The sequence below is a fragment of the Leptopilina heterotoma genome, unplaced genomic scaffold, assembly GCF_015476425.1.
Source record: "Leptopilina heterotoma isolate Lh14 unplaced genomic scaffold, ASM1547642v1 Lhet_113, whole genome shotgun sequence".
Lineage (NCBI taxonomy): Eukaryota > Metazoa > Arthropoda > Insecta > Hymenoptera > Figitidae > Leptopilina > Leptopilina heterotoma.
In genome coordinates, this window is record NW_025110832.1 from 1,346,895 (window position 1) to 1,364,507 (window position 17,613).

Sequence of the window (17,613 nt, forward strand, 5' to 3'; positions counted from 1 at the left end):
GAATTATCAACATTTTTTTAAAATTTCTAATTTAATTAATTAAAAATTGAAATTTTCAAAAATTTCAATTTGAAATCTTATGAAAATTGTAAATGCATTTAAAATTGAATTAATTTTGAAATATTTAAGTAAAATTATTCATTTAGTAATTTATATGTAATAATTTTATGGTTGTTATTTGCAAGAATTAAGTTATTTAAAAAAAAATCATTGTCAGCACTGATAAATGAATACAGAATTTAATAAGTTCTAGGTACAATGCTGTTAAATAAAATAAAATAAAACTTTTTCTATATTTAAGTATTTAACTTGTAATTAATTCTATAACTTTTAAAAATTTACAAAGCTCTGCGCATGATAATTTTTAAAAAAATAATTTTTTTTATCTTTAAAAAAACACCAGGTATTCTTACACTTTAATCTATTTTGAATATGAATGTGACATTGTATAAAAGTAAATAAATAGTTATATTAAAAGACAGTCATTAATGTTTATTATTTATACAGAATGCGAAGGGCGATGACAACATATCGCGAGCAATGAAGGCCATGTTGTATTTGAAAAAATGTATGCAATTCTAGGGTTTATTAATTAAATTTACTTCATATCTACATATAATACATCCTTTGGAAGTCACATTTTTAAGGCACTTTTTTTAATGCTGCGCTGCAATAATTTCCTTTTACATATTTAATCAGTGATTATTGTTCGTAGTTCGTAATGAGTAGACATTTAATATTACATTTAAGGAAATAAAAACTTTTATGATTACTATCGTAATGGGAAAAATGCTACTGTTAATCTACAACAGCGTTAGTGGACGTATTCTCCATATACAGAATGGTATTTTATTTATCGTTTATCGATTATCGATTATAAATAATAAATCCCTAATTTGCTTTCTAGTTGCTTTCAATTTTTTCCACTTTACAGTATGAACAATCATTTTCTTTTAATTTAAAGGCACGTAGTCGCGAATATATTTAAATAATTTATTTACATTATTATTATTATTATTATCATTATTAATATAATATTATTATTATTATTTAGTAAAAAGTCATTGTTGCATAGAAATTGATTGTTAGAAATTGATTGTTGAAAATATTAATTCAGTTTTCAGCGAGGGAGATTCTGCAGACCAGCTGCTCTCATTGACCCTCACCTCACGAAGTAAAAGTATAAAAAATATGCTTAAATTTTGATACGTATATGAAAATTAAAACTACAATTTCAATGAATTTTATTAAATATTTAGCTAACTGAAAATAGTGTGCTTTCTATAAGTATCCTATTCTGTACACAACAAATCTATTTTACAAATTTCATTAATATTCCTCCTGTAATAATTATTATCAAATGAGTTGTTACAGAGAACGCGTTTAAAAATACGAATACGATTGTTCCTTATTAAATAATTATTTAAGCAGGCGCTCATTTAACAGACACATACATTATCTACAAGTTCATTTTCGAATCATACTTATATATTAATATGTATTCATGCTTTTGTACAAACTTAAAAAAAACATTTTGAAGCTTAAGCTCTTTCACCTTTTGAACCATCGACACCGAATACAAGATTTACTTTTTTCATGCATACTTTGTTGAGTGAAAATTTTGATTGCCTTTAAGACTTACTTGCATGGCACCTAATTTGAAATTTATAAAATTTATAAATTAATGCTTTTGAAAGTACATTTTGCCATTGTTTAAAAAAAAAGATTATATGCGTATAAACTTTTTGTTAAATCAGTAGCACCACACTTTTTAAACTGTAAGCAGCATCCCACTTTACCCCTGAGCTATCGTTATTACATTCTACTTATATTCGAAATAATCGCCAGTAAAAACATTGTCTAAATCTCAAATATCGTTAGAAGACTAGTCTTGGAACTTTTACTTTTCAAACCTCGACGCCTAGAACTCTGTCGACAACATATTCGTAACGCTTAGGCTCGTCGCCTGACAATTCTTCGGAATTCTCGGGATTCTCGGGATTCTTGTCGCTTGGATCTGGATCGCTCTCCGACTCCGGAACCGGTGTACATGCTTTGTCTTTTGCAATCGCTATAATACTAATGTTTTTCGTCGTCGATGTTGTAACTGTGCTAATTGTTTTTGGATTATTTGACGATAAACAATTTTGCGTACTACATTGAATGTCAACTTTTCCTATGCCTACGATTGATGATTGATTACTTATTGGTTCGGATGCGTGTCTTCTGTGTGTTATCGCCGGTAGAGTTGGAAACACTGCAATACTTTCATTCGGAATATCGTCAGGAGAAAATACAGGTACTTTTAGGTTCACGCGAGTGAAAAATGCCATCTTTTCTCTGAAAAGAAAAATTTAGAAATTTAGTTCAAGTTTTCTCTATAAATTAGCAGCAGGACTGCTATAATTTAAATCATGATTTAAATCAGAATATAAATCAAAGACATGTATTTTTTATTATTTCATTTTTTTTTAATCATGATTTTTAACATCTCCGATTAGCAGTAAAAGAAAAAAGTTAATTGAATACATACTTGAAAGATATTATGTCAGGTTTTCCATTTCCAGCTTTTGTTTTCCTCAATTTGTAAATTTCTTTTGAAGTCTTTTTAAACATTTTCTCAACCTTCCTCTCCTCGGCATTTTTACCATTCCGTCCACTCTCAGCTTGTTCCATTAGCATTTGAAATTTTTGATCCTCCAGTAGCCAGGAGACCAGGTCGGTGTCTCCTTTCTCGCGAGCCTGCTCCAATCTCTGTTTTATGCTCCTAAGTCTATTGAGTTCGTCCTGAAGATTGTTCAATCTTGCATTCTGCGCTTGAAGATCGAGTTCAAGATCCAACGATGTTCTCACAGCCGGAGGTAAATGAGTTGACTTTTTCGATGCAGACTTACAACTAAAGGCAGACGTGGATCGACGCCATCGTAACGATCTTCGTTCGACGGAATTTCGTTGGAAGGGACCGCCTCTCCTGTACAGTGGCATACTGCTGTCACTGTCACTACGATTCAGCTGAAAATAATTTATTCAAAAAATTTATTATTATTACTATTATGTAAATTACAAATTTTTTTATTTTCAAATTTGAATTTTTCAATTATTTCATAATCAAAATTTATTTTACAAAGCAAACAAATAAAATTTACAAAATTCACTTATTAAGTACACAATTAATTATTATTGTTTATATTTTCAAAAATTTTAATACAATTCTTAGCAAGAATTAAATTATTTTCAAAAATAATAGTAAAATTTTTGCAAAAATTCAATTATTTTTATAAATAATAAAATTCTTTGCAAAAATTAAATTATTCTAAACAATCTTGATATAATTGGATTGATAATATTTAATAATTATTTTTAATACATTTTTAGTTCAATTTCTTGAAAGAATTCAATTATTATAAAAGATTTTAATGAAATTCTTCGTAACAATTCAATTATTTTCAAAAAAAATGTTATTTCTTCGTAAAAATTTAATTTATTTCAAAAATTATTTAAAGAATTATTTTCAGTATCTCTACTATTTTAATAAAATTTTCCAAAAGAATTCAATTGGTAATTTAAAAAAATTTAATCAAATTTTCCGCAAAATTCAATTATTTTCATAAATTATAAAATTATTGATGAATTATTTTTAAAAAGTTTAACAAAATTTGTTGACAGTATTAAATTATTTTCTAAAATTTTAATAAATTCTTCAAAAGAATTCGATTAGTTTTAAAAATAGTACATTTTTTTTTTGCAAAAAATAAATTATTTTTAATGCAATGTTATTAAAATTTCATGAAAGAAATGTTTTTTTTAATATTTAATAATATTTTTCGAAAAAATTCAATTATTTTTATAAATAATAAAATTCTTCTCAGGAATTCAATTATATTCAATAAAATTTCAATAAACTTCAATAATCAAATGTTTAATTTTAATTTATTAATAGAAACGGTTACTTCAAAAAATTTTTTGTTAAAATTAATTATTTTCAATATTTTCAATTAAAATTATTCAAAAAACTATATTAGTTTAAAAAGACTTATAGAAATTCTTCAAAATAATTTAATTAAACAAAGAATTTTTTTCCAATTTTTAAAATAATCGTGTCTGTTAATAATTATTATAATTGAATATTTGATTTTTTCGAAATATTAAAAAAAAATTCAACTGTTTCGAAGGATTTATTAAAATTTTAGAAAATAATTGAATTTTTTTCGAAAAATATTAAAATTTTTTTTTAAATTAAATTCCTTCCTGAAATTTTATGAAAATTGTATTAAAAATAGTTGAATTTTTGCAATACTATTTTTAAAAGTAATTGAATTCTTTTGAAACTTTTATAACGAATTAAGAAATAAATTTAATTCGTTAGTAAAATTTTTTTGAAAATAATTGAATGTTTGCCAAGACTATTTAAAAAAATAATTGAATTGGTTAAATGGATTTATTAAAATTTTAGAAAATAATTGATTTTTTGCAAAAAATTTTATTGTTTATAAAAATAATTAAATTCTTCCCGAAGAATGTTATTATTTATGAAAATAATTGAATTCTTGCAAAAAATTATATTAAAACCTTTAATGATATCTATTCTTCGAAAGAATTCAATTACTTTCTAAATTTTAATGAAATTCCTTGAATGGATTAAATTATTTTAGAAAATTATAATAAAATTCTGAAAAGTATTTAATTATTTTCTAAAATTTTTAATAAAATTCAATAATTAAATCTCAATATTCTCGCGAGTGAAAAAAAGGGACTAATTATTGCACTTACTCGACAAATGTAATGATTTCTGTTCACTGCTGCGCTAGGGGAAAAAGTTTGACTCCTCTTGATGACGATAGAATTTTTATCTCCGTGAATAACACCGGGCACTACCCCAGCAGCTGAAAGTTTCCTCTGTTTCCCCTGTTCCGGAATGAAAATACATTCCGTATTAGTTTCCTTGTCCAGGGTCTGATTAAATTCATCGAGATGTTCCTCATTCTCCTCCTGAAATTCCAGACACAATTTAAATAAAATAGTGATTTTTCAGTCAAAAATTTTAATTTCGACCTTATTTTCAATTTGACTAAAAAAATTGTGACACAAAAAAGGAAAGTTACCTCATGTTCGAGCACATCTTCAAGCACGTTCTCTTCCATAAATTCGACCATGATTCCCTCCTCGTCGCTGTTCTCGCTCCCACTTTCACTACTGCTACTACCCTCGTCACTATTCTCAACCTCGTCTTCCTCGTCCTGAGTTTTCAGGCAGTTGGTCAACTCCTCCAGTTTCAGAGAAACTGCAGTCTGCAATTCATTGCAGCCTTGGTTCCTCGTCAGAGTCGAAGTCTGAGAACTGATAATAGTGCTTTCGTCGCTGCTTTCTTCTTTTGTGTTCTGCGATTGCATTCCACGGTACATGGACAAATCAGATTCCTGCTTGTCGTGCTTCCCCTGCTTGAAGCCGGGAAAGACGCTACTGCTGGTACTGACATTCATGCAATCTGCGGTAGAAGGTTGCATAAAGTGGAATGAGAGTATGTTGTACCACTTCACACTGAGCATATCGGGACTGAAATCAGCTAGGGAGACTTGAGCTGATCCCTGTAATCAAAAGTTGCTTTCATTAAAAAAAGTTTCTTTCTTCCTTCACAAACCTGACACAAAAATAAAATATTCACACTGTGGTGTTGACTCAATTCTCGCCACTAACTTTATCACGGTTGCCACAAAAATTTAATTATGTTTTTCCCTAATTTCTGGACAAAATTTAAACTTTTTCCCTGACACTAAAGAATATTCTGATACACTCTAAAAATTATTAGATCTCAAAAAAAATGTTCTATTGCATTTATTTGCGAATTTCTTTAATTAGAAAATTATTCGAAAACATCAATAACTTCTATTTTTAAATAAATAAGAGTGAACAACAACAGTTGAACATGAAAAATGACATACCAAACACTCATCTGATTCTCCTCCAGTGCACCAAACATTAACTTGCAATGTTTTCGTGTAGAGTTTATTTAGCGGTACAGAGATAGGGAACGTTTCTCCGAAAGTCGGCTTTCGCAAATCACTAACCGGTTTCGTATAGCACATGTGATTCAAAGACGACTGCATCGGAAGTAACGCTGCTTTGATATATCTAAATTAACAAACAAAACAATTTCAAAATTTGTTAAAACAAATTAAACTCAATATTTAGATGCTAAACAAATCAACAATGCTCAATAGACTATTATGCAAGAAAGATAACCCCCAGTAGAAACTATTTGCTACCATAAAATAATAATCCCATTGCATTAAACAAATAACAATTATTTCCCTGAAAATCTTCATTTCCCCAAACTAGAGGATAAATTTTATTTTCTCGTTATTGGCGCAAATTAATTCTTGTATTATAAGAATTGAGAGATAGTTCAAAAAATTATAGTATTTTCAATTTATAAGTACATAAGCTAGCAAAATAGTAATTTTTTATTATTTAAAGATTATTTAATACTTACACTTGTGAATTTTCAGGGATGAATAGAGCTGCTAAATTTCTTGCACGCTCGATACCAATGTGAAGAAGACCATCACTAACGGAATACCTAGAAAAATTAAAATTTAAACTTATTAATGTTGAATACTCAGACATTTTTATTTTATTAAAAAAAATATACGTAACACACAGAAAAAAGTTATATTTGACCCAGAATCTACTAAATATTTGTTTGTTTCAAATAAATTTCATTTGATTCAAATTAAATTTTACTTGCTTCAAATAATAATTCCATTGGTGCTAAATAAAATAGATAAAAAATAAAAACAAGTAATTTAGAAGACTTTTAGACAAATATACTTTTATTTAACTCAAATAAATGATTTAAACAAAACATATTTCTCTGCATGTAAAAAAAGCGAAAAAATGTTTGAATTAAGATATTGTCATGACATTATATTTGCAACTGTGTTTTAAAGCAAAATATTTCTCAAGTCTGAATCTCGTGAATTGCGTAACTTATAATTTCATAATTCAACCAGTTTTAATCTACAATTCCGTATGAATTCCTTTAATCTCAGGGATCACAATATGTACTCATTTTTCTTTGAAATAGTTTTCGGTTGCCAGACGAAATTAAAATCCACAACGTTCATGAACGAAACAGTTTTTTGAATAATTACCAGCTGTATATTTAATTAATTATAAAAAATAATTGATTTAAGAAAGAATTTTAGTTAAAAACACTAAACAAAAATTGAAATATGGAGAAAGTTACAAATTATTGCAAAAATACAATTATTTTCAAAAGTTACAAATTTCTTCGAAGAAATTCAATTATGTTCAAAAAATTTTTGAAAACCCAGTCAGAATTTCAATTATCTTTAAAAAATTAATAAAATTCTTCTCAAAAATCCAATTATTTATGAAAATTTAAAAAAAAAATTCTTTTCAAAATATATATCAATTATTTTCTAAAATGTTCCTCGATTCAATAGTCTTCCATATCTACTAATTTAATAAAATTTTCCAAAAAATCTATTTATTTACGAATTTTTCATAAACTTCTTCACAAGAATTCTTTTTAGGAATTCAATTATTTTCTTAAATAATATAACTCATAACAAAATTTCAATTATTTTTAATACAATTTAAGAAACATTCAATCATTTTTAATAAATTATTTATTTTTGTATTTAAATAATTGAATTTTCGTAAAATTTTCGAATAAAAATTGATTTAAAAATGAATTTCAGTTAAAAGTTTAACTAAAAATTGAGAATTAAAAATATTAGATATAATGTGAATTTTAAGAAATAATTGAAATAAAAATCTTTGAAAATCTGAATTTTTCATACTTTTAACAAATAATTCTGTAGAATAATTTTTTTTTAAAAGTCTAATTGAATTTTTTTAAAAATTATTTTAATTTTTTATTTATTAATTTACATTTAATTAAAGAATTTCTGAATAATCGAATAAAACTCTTCTCTAAAATTCAATTATTTTCAAACATTTTAGTAAAATTCTTGGAAAAATTACAATTATTTTCAAAAATTTTCTTCATTTCAATGATTAAATTTAATGAAATTCTTTGCAAGAATTTAATTATTCTCATTAATTATAAAATTCTTCGGAAAAATTTAATTACTTTTCAATACAATTTGATTAAAGCTTCTTGATGAAATTTAATTATTTTTAAACAGTTTAACAAAATTTGTTGATAGACAATTTTTAAAAATTGAGATAAATTTTTTAGTAGAAAATTCAATTACTTTCAATTTCAATACAATATTAATTAAATTCCCCGTAAAAACTTAAATTCTCCTCGAAATAATTAAATTTGTATTTTTACAATTTTTATTTGTTCATCTTTTATTTTTATAAATACTTGGAAATTATTTATTTTTGTATTTGAATATTTGAATTCTCGTAGAATTTTTTAATAAAAGCTGATTTAAAAATGAATTTTAGTTTAAATTTTAGACAGTAGATGAATACAAACATTTAATTATTTTCGTAAATAATAAAAATTTCACAGGAATTCAATTAAATAAATAATAAAATTTATCATAGAATTTCAATTATTTTTATTACTTTTTTAATCGAATTTCTCGAAAAATGTAATTATTCTTAAAAATGTTATTAAAATTAAAAATAATTGATTTAAAGAAGAATTTTAGTTAAAACTTGTAGAAAATTATAATTGAATTGAAATGGTGAAAATAATTTTTAAAAAGTTATAGTAACAATATTCTTATTTTTATCACTCGGTCATGTTTTATAAAAATATTCTTATAAGTTATTGAATTTAAAAAGATTTGAATTTGAAATTTTTGAAATTCTTAATTTCTATGGAAAAATAATATTGGTTAAATATTTATTAAAAAAAAAGTTATTGATTTTTTCGAATAATTTTACAATTAAAAAAATTCTTAAATAAATGTAATAGAATATTTTTGTCAGTATTTAGTAATTTTTGGAGTGATCGAATAGGAATGAATAACTATTTACCTAAGTTTAATTTGCACTTGAGCAGTTTCTAGATTAGTATCGCCAAGACTCAGGGCATCAACGCCGAGCAATCCTGACATTCTCCTGCGATTGGAGGCCTCGAATACACCAGAATCTCCGGCAACGCTTTCGTCGGAAACTGCTGCAGAGACGGACCTCGTATTCGTGCCAGAACTACTGGCCCTGGACCTGATGCCAATGGGCGGCGGCGTCTCGCTGATCGGCGACAGCGGGGGATCCTGGGTCAGCGCCGGCCTTCCCAGGCCGCTTCCTTGCGACATGTTGCCCGACTGCATCTCCATGTAGGGCTGCGTGCTGACCTTGAGGTGCTCCGCATTCGCCGAGTTGAGCGAGAGCTGCTCCTGAATGCTCTGCTGACTCATGCGCAGCTCCGCGAGCTTGTCCTCCAGCTGGTTCCGGTCGAACTGCTGCGTCGTGGGGGAGAAGCCGATGAGCCGCTGCTGCTGCTTGCGCTGCAGCTCGATCTGCTCGTAGGCCGGCGGCGGCCCGACCGGCGCGTTCTCGTAGAGCGGAGACACGGGCGGACTGACGCTCGAGAGACTAGACCTGGGCGAGAGGCTCGGCTGCGACCTGCCCGGCGACGGGGTGCTGAGATTCTGCTCCGACCCCTTGAGGAGTCGCTCCACGCGCCGGTGCAGGTCCACCATGTCGACCGGTCGCTCCTGCGGCACGGAGCCCAGACACTGCGGCCCGCCGTAGATGTCGGTGAAGCTGAGGCCGGAGCTGAGCGAGCCCTTGCTGCTGGTGGTGCTGAGGCTGCCCAGGCTCGAGCTGCTGCTCACCGACAGCGTGCTCGCGCTCAGCGTCTTCAGCTGGCCCTCCAGCATCGTCATGGAGCGCAGCGCGTCCCTCAGCTGCTGCAGCAGCAGATTCTTCTCCTCGTGGAGTCGCACGCGGTCCGTGATCGTCTTGTTCGACAACTCGAGAGCGTTGTTCAGGTCCTGCTCCAGGCGCTTGATCTCCGTCTGGATCTTCTTCATATCCTGCTGACTCCTCGATCGGGAGGTAATACTTCTCAGCTCCCGAAGCAGTTGCTCCTTCTCCTGGAACAAGAGCAGCTTGTCCTTGTCGCTCTCCGTCTGGCCCGGAGTGACCTTCTCCTCCAGGTCGGCCAGCTGCTGCTGGATGTGCTGGATCCGCTTGCGCGCCTCGTCGTACTGCAGCCGCATGCGCGCCATCTCGGCGAGTCTCGTGCCGATGGGCACGATTTCGCCCGACAGGTCCGTCTGCGAGGCAGTGCTCAGCTTCTCCTGCGGCAGACTCAGCGTGCTGGCGTCGGGACTGCCCTCACACAGCTGCAGCCTCGTCAATTCGTCCTTCAATTGCGCCAGCGACTGCATCAGTTCGGCCTTCTCCTTCTCCCCGGATATCAGGGACTTTTGGATGTTCCTCAATTCGGACATAATTGCCTGCGCTTCCGTAATATTGTAACAACCACCATTATGAGTATTTAGCTTTTGTTCCACACTGAAAAAGGAATAATGTGTTTAATTTCGTCCATTAATGTAGAAAGTGTTCGACATAATTATTTGACATGCAGAGAAATTCCATACCTTGCCAGAGTGTCCACTCCCCGTTGAGTGCAATTCATCTCCGCGCGAATTTGCTCCAATTCTCTTTTCAATCGTGAAACTCGACTCCTGGCGAGCGCCACGTCAGATTTAAGTAGATCTGGATCATATTTGGTGCTCAATGAACTTGAACTAGAACACACTAATCAAAACAAACAATTATTTTTTCCGCGTTCAAAAACCAAAATCTAAAATGTAAATATCAGGCAAGTTGAAAAAGTCGCTCATTTCATTTAGTATTGTCACAATAATTTTCTGAACTTTTCACTGCTTTCTAAATTCAATTATTCAACAATGAATTTTAAGAATTATGAAACTATATAAAAATTAATTTTAAGAATTATGAAACTATATAAAAATTAGTTCTAAAAAATACTTTTGTTAAATAAACAAATTTAAATACTTGTTATTTATTTTTCCACGGGAATTTCAATAATTTAAAAAATTTCAACTTCAAAAATTCTTAAAATTAATTAACTATTTTTAACAATTAAAACTGCAATTTTTCCAAATTTCAGTTATTATTTACAACAACTTTTATCTAAACTTCTTCTCTGAATCAATTACTTTTAATAATTTTCCAAAAGTTTTTCGAGAATTCAATTATTTGAGTACAAAAATTCAATTTTTTATAATAATTGCAATTGCAAAGCCTCATAATTTCTCTTTAAAGTGAAGTATTAAGGTGAATTATTGAAAATATAAAACCGTAAATGTAGAAAATAATTGAATTTAAAAAAATTGTACTAAACAAATTCTTAAAATTAATTTTTAAAAAATATTTTTACATAACTTTTTAATGGTAATACATTTTTTTATTACAAATAATTGAAAAAATTTCCAAATAATTAAAACTGAGTAAAAATTTTTGACAATAATATTGAACTTTTGATCATTATGACGTCACAGTTGGTGCAAAAATGAATTTAAAAAATTATAATAACAACATTCTGAAATAATTTCTTAATAAAAACTTTTTTCAAAACTATTAATTTTCATTTCGATTTTTTATAACAACTTTTGAAAATTAAGAATTATTTTTAAAATTTGCAATTAAAATTTTTCAAAACTGTTTTTTCAAAAATTTTAATAAAATACTTTAAAAAATCAATTATTTTCATTAAAATTTTACAGAGTTTTCATTATTTAAACACTATTTAATTCTTAAAATTTAATTATAATATAGAAAAATTAAAAAGCATATTCTTTTTAATTTTAATTAAAAAAAAAATTCTTATAAAAATTTCAATTATCTTTATAAATACTAAAATTCTTTTCCGAAATTCAATTATTTTCAAAAATTTTAATAACATTCTCGTCAAAATTTCAATTATTTTTATAATTATAAAAATTTTTTTTTGGAAATTCAATTATTTTCAAAAATTTTAATAAAATTCTTGGCAAAAATTCAATTATTTTCAAAAATTTTCTTCAATTGAATGATTTTAAATATATAATATTTTAATAAAATTTTCCAAAAGAATTCAATTATGTATTTAAAAAAATTTTAACAAAAATCTACGCAAACATTTTATTACTTTCATAAATATTAAAAATTTCATAGGAATTTAAGTATATTTACAAATTTTATGTAAATTTCTTCGCAATAATTAAGTTACATATTTTCATAAATAATAAAATTTTTACCGGAATTCCATTATTTTCATACATAATAAAACTCATCGCTGATTTTCAATCATTTTTAATACAATTTTAATCGAATTCCTCGAAAGAATTTAATTATTAAAAAATTTATTGATAAAATTCTTTATGAGACTTCAATTTTAAGAAACATTCAATTATTCAATAAATTATTAATCACTGTATTTAAATAATTGAAATCTCGTAGAATTTTGTAATTAGAATTGATTCAAAAATGAATTTCAGTTAAAATTTCAGATAATAATTGAATATTAAAAGCATTACAGCGTGAATTTTTAGAAATAATTGATTTAGAAAAGAATTTTAGCTAAAAATTCTAGAAAATAATAATTGAATTGAAAAGGTGAAAATAATTTTGAAGAAGTAAGAGTAACAATATTTTTATAATATAAAATAATGATTTTATCATTCGGTCAATATTACCTTATTATTATATAACATCTTCATGTTTTTTAATAATATTCTTTTTAGTTATTGAATATCAAAAGTTTTGTCCAATAAAAAAGCGTTATAAATGTACATATTTTTGTAATTAATTTAATTATTGACTAAAATCAGTAATTTGACTTAGCAGTGGATTAAAATTATAGAAAAATGATCTGCCATTTAATAGTCCATTTTTTACTTTCGTTTTTCCTTGTCGATTGATAATGAATAATAAATAAATAAATACAATTCGTTGATTTATCTTTATCCAAAAAAGAGACAAAACGCTTTAAAAATTTAGTGTCGAAAATAGGGTCAACAAACGGTAACGGATAGCAATGTTGCAGGAAATGAAACCAGGAGTCAATATCAATGTCGGATTGAATGTACATACTTTACGGCAAAAAGCATTTATAACCTTCTAAAATTCTGCTACATATTTATATATATTTATTGGTTATTCACTTCTATTCAATCTAAACGGAAAAATAAATTTCCAAATTTCAAATTTTCAAATTCAATTTTTTTCCGATGTAGCATTTAAAAGAAACGTAGTTTTTTAAATATAATCTTCAAATTTTGATTAAAAAATTTATTGCTACCTTATTTTGAAATTCTCGAAAACTTTGTTTCTTGAAAATAGCTCCGTACGCGTTAATTTGTAAAACAAAATCGAGTTTAAATTCTTTCCGACGTTTTTTAATGTCGAATTACAATAAGTTGTAAATTTCGCAATTTGTTTACTCTTTTGCATTCAAAAATTTATTCTGCGAAACAACATTGTCTGATGAAAGAAAGTTTGGAAATTTTTAAACGTATTGCAAACCATTAACCACTGACTTTATTTAAAAATTAAATAACTTATTTTCAATCGTGGAAACTCAATATTCTTTGTCTTAATTCAAAAGCATTTTTGAGTCAAAATTCTTATTATATATTTACTTTGAATTTCCATTCATTTAAAAACACTAGAAATTTCTTCTGATAATAACATTTTACGAGAAATTATGTATATCGATAAAAAAGGTGTTAAAATTTAGTAATTTTTGAAATTCAAAATTTTTACACCTTTTAAAATTTTTTTAAACACCCTTTTTATCGATAAGCTGAATCATAAAATATTTATCAACGTAGAAATCGAATAAAGTAAAAGGTTTGATTATCGTCCGATAATAAAGAGAAATTTAAAAAATTTTTTGTTGTCATATTATTCAAAAATGTTTTTTAGAGCTTTTTGGTCTACAGCACAAATTCAGAAATGTTTAGAATTGTAAAATATTTATATTGACAAATAATAATTAAAAAATAAATATTTATTAATATTTCAGTGAAGATTTTTTATTTATTTATTATTACCGCTTTGAACCATTTATAAAATTTCCATAAGATGAAGATTAAAAAACGATTTTAGTAACAAAACCAAAAAATGTTATCTTTTTTATGTGAGAAAAATTGAATTTTTAACTTTTTTCTTCTAATGTTTCAAAAAGTGTTAAGAATAAATTGTTGACACTTAATAAAATAAATTATATTATCATAAATTACTTCTTTATTTAATTCAATTAAATTCTTCTTTCTTTTTGTTTCAATTTAATACAATAGTTAAATTTTACTAGTTACTTTTTTAATAATCTTTTTTTATTTCCTGTTGATAGATATTTTTATTACTAATAATTTATTAAAAAATAATTTTTTTGAAGGTTGTGTCAAAATAGCAAAAATTTCCACAGTAATTTATTTAATTCTTCTTTATAATTAGGTATTTTTTTACTAATTATTGAAGCAAAAAGTAAATAAAAAGAAGTCAACCAACAATGAATAGTTTGTAAATACGAACTATTTAAAGGGAATTAAAGAGAATTAAAGAATCTTTAATAAATTGAAAACATCATTGAAAATATTAGAAAGGAGTAATAGAATTTTAATAATCAGTGAGTGACAGCTGTCCTCGATTTAATGTTAAACTGTTTACGAAAGACTGAACGAATTCACGAAACTTTCTTAGTTTTCATGGAGAATTAAAATACGCAGTGTTATATGTACATTATGCTTTGCGCATTTATTAATTTCTTGTAATGTTTTTCCAATTCATTAAAACATTTGAATATTCATTATTTTTAATTTTTAAAATACAATATGTAAATAGCAAAGCAGATTTTGTTAAAAATATACGATTCTTATTGACAAAGTTGTAATATTTTTTTAAACGTACGGTTTTATTGACTAAAAAGTTGTTAATTTGAGTAAAATTTGACTTACAACTGGTCCTAGAAGCACCGAGTGTCGTTAAGGCATTGTTTAGGTGATTGTATTCGTCCTGTGCAAGACACAACCTTTGCTGTTTAACATCATATATTTCCTTCTTCGCCTGAAATCAATGCAAAAAAAATAACTTATTAAAACAAGTTTCACACTATAGGAAAGTATTGTATTAGCAATATTTAAAAAAAATTAAGGTAAAATTGTTTATTATAAAGTATAATATTTAATATAATAATAATATAATAAATTTGATTCACTTCTAATTTTGAAATAATAAAGAAAATTAGACTCGAGACAAATTTCAAGAAATTTTAATAATTTTTTTAAATAATCTACATATAGAAAAAAAACTTCACATGGAACAGCGATAAATTTCTTTAGAATAGCGAAAGTTTTGACTGAAACAACTAAAAATTTCGCTAATGTGGGAAAATTTGCATCTATTCCAAATAAAGCTTGTTTCCAAGTACATTTAATGTTTAAAACAAAGATAAATGAATATTTTTCATTTATTTGTTTAAACTAGGACAAAACATCGATTTTTTGAATTTAAAAACATTAGGGCCCGTCCATAAACTACGTTACCAATTTTTCATATTTTTTAGACCACCCTCCCCAGCCTCATTACCATTCCGTTAATTATATTTTTATAGATTTTTCAATTATTTAATTCTTTGTCAGTTAAAAGAAAAAAATTCGTAAAAGCGGAAAATTTGTGTGCATAAAAATCATGAAAACGATTAAAATTTTAAAACTGTTTCTCTTAAAATAATTTAAAATGTGCATTAGAAATTGAATTGTTATTTACTTAATGTTAAAAATGCTAATTGCAAGTTTTTGAAAAATATCGTTCGAAACGTTTAAAAAAGCTCTTATTGAAATAATTTTTTTAGTTATTTAAAAGTATTTAAATGATAATTTTATAATTATAATAATGTTATGTAATAATACAATGGAAACAAATTTATTTGATTTGATAAATAAATTTGATTTGATTCAAGTAAATATTTCATTGATAATACTGATAATAGTCAAATAATCGGTTATTTAAAAAAAATAAATTTTTTTTTTCAGTTAATATTATATTAAAAAAAGAAAAAAATATTATTTAATATCTAGATAATATATAATTTAAAAAAAATTGTCGATTTTAGTGAAAAACTTAGTGTTTTATTTTACAATTTGTTGTATAATTTGTAGGTATAGTAAAAAAATTGATCAGCTCTCTTTTTTAATTTACTTTGAAATATCTTCAACAAAGATTTGATAAAGCAGAAACGATCAAAAATTTTTTTACTCGAAACATCATAAAAAGACAAACTTTGATACACAACACAGCTGTTGATAATCATGATTTAAAAAAAAATTTAAAAACTTCAACTTTTTTATGTAAATCAAATTTTTCTGGAACTTGGTTTTTTTAGTAATAATAATAATGAAAAATTAATTTTATAATAGCAGCAACAAAGAAAAGCTGCTTTTATTTTTCTTAAGAAACTATTTAACAGAACATGTTTGAAAAATAAATGTCTACTTTCTGTTTAATTAACAGTCTTTATTTTTAATAAGATATATTTTTATTTTTTGAATTTAAAACTTTAAACAAGCAGAAGGATAAAAAATTTAATTTGCAACAATTTAAACAATTAAAAGTTGCATTTGAATAAAAATTACAATTTTTTGTTATTAAGAAATATTTGTTAAACATTAGATTATGTTGCTTAAATCGTTTCCTATTGATAGAAAATTGTGATTTTTATTCAAATGCAACATTTAATTGTTTAAAAATTGTTTAAAATTTAATTCTTAACCTTCTACTAAATCCAATTTATTGATTCATCTTTTTCATATAAAATACGAAATCAGGACATTGGACTAACTTTTGTTATGAAACTGAAGTTACTAATGTTTTCATTAACGCAAGAAGTCAAAAAATTTGTTCTGAAGGCCAAGAAGCAAATAATTTTTGATAAAACGACGTTAATTATTATGAACTTAAAGTTGACTTAAAAACCTATTTTAAATGAAAAATTTGATTTAAATCGGGGCGAATAGTTACTGAAAATTATAGTAGCCCTGTCATTTTCACTATCATTTATTGTTATATGTAAAAACTAAAAATGACTTTTACGATTTTTAGAGTTGGAGCCTCATTTAAAATTCACGATTCAATTATTTCTTATGTTATTTATAACAAGTCTTATTATTATTATTCATTGAATTATTATTTCTTTAAAATTATTCCTTACTTAATTATTAATTTAATTTACTATTTAATTACTTAATATTACCTAATATTCAATTTTTGAATACTACTATTATAAATTAATTATTATTTGTTCTTACTTACTGAATATATATTTTAACTAATGAATTTAGACAAATTATTAAATTAAAAAATATATTATCCTTCATTGAAAAATGTTATTCAATTTTAAAATAGCTGAGAAATTGAGAAAATCATTAAAATTCTTTCTCCAATATTCAATTAAAAAATTGTAGAATCATCTTCCTTCAAATCTCATTCTTTTTAGAATTTCATCCTCAGTATTTTCATCATGATCATGAATATAAATAAAGCTGTATTCAATATTTATCTTTTTACAAATTTTATTCTTTTTTAAAATATAATTATTTCTATCATTAATTTGTTTCTATGGCAATAATTTAGAAACGATAAAACTAAATT

General features: G+C 26.4%; 1 protein-coding gene across 2 annotated transcripts in view; it reads right to left on the reverse strand.

Annotated features, from left to right (window-relative positions):
* Positions 1-471: 471 nt before the first annotated feature.
* LOC122505068 (protein kibra) overlaps positions 472-17,613 on the reverse strand; it is a 64,671-nt gene continuing 47,529 nt past the window's right edge. For both annotated transcript variants that reach the window (XM_043616489.1, XM_043616493.1), the window contains 9 exons: positions 14,922-15,030; positions 10,557-10,716; positions 8,983-10,470; positions 6,491-6,577; positions 5,940-6,129; positions 5,103-5,585; positions 4,771-4,989; positions 2,534-3,012; positions 472-2,340 (listed from right to left, as the gene is read on the reverse strand). In XM_043616489.1, coding sequence (XP_043472424.1) covers positions 1,908-2,340; positions 2,534-3,012; positions 4,771-4,989; positions 5,103-5,585; positions 5,940-6,129; positions 6,491-6,577; positions 8,983-10,470; positions 10,557-10,716; positions 14,922-15,030 — 3,648 coding nt within the window. In that variant the 3' untranslated portion in view covers positions 472-1,907. The remainder of the gene's footprint in view (positions 2,341-2,533; positions 3,013-4,770; positions 4,990-5,102; positions 5,586-5,939; positions 6,130-6,490; positions 6,578-8,982; positions 10,471-10,556; positions 10,717-14,921; positions 15,031-17,613) is intronic.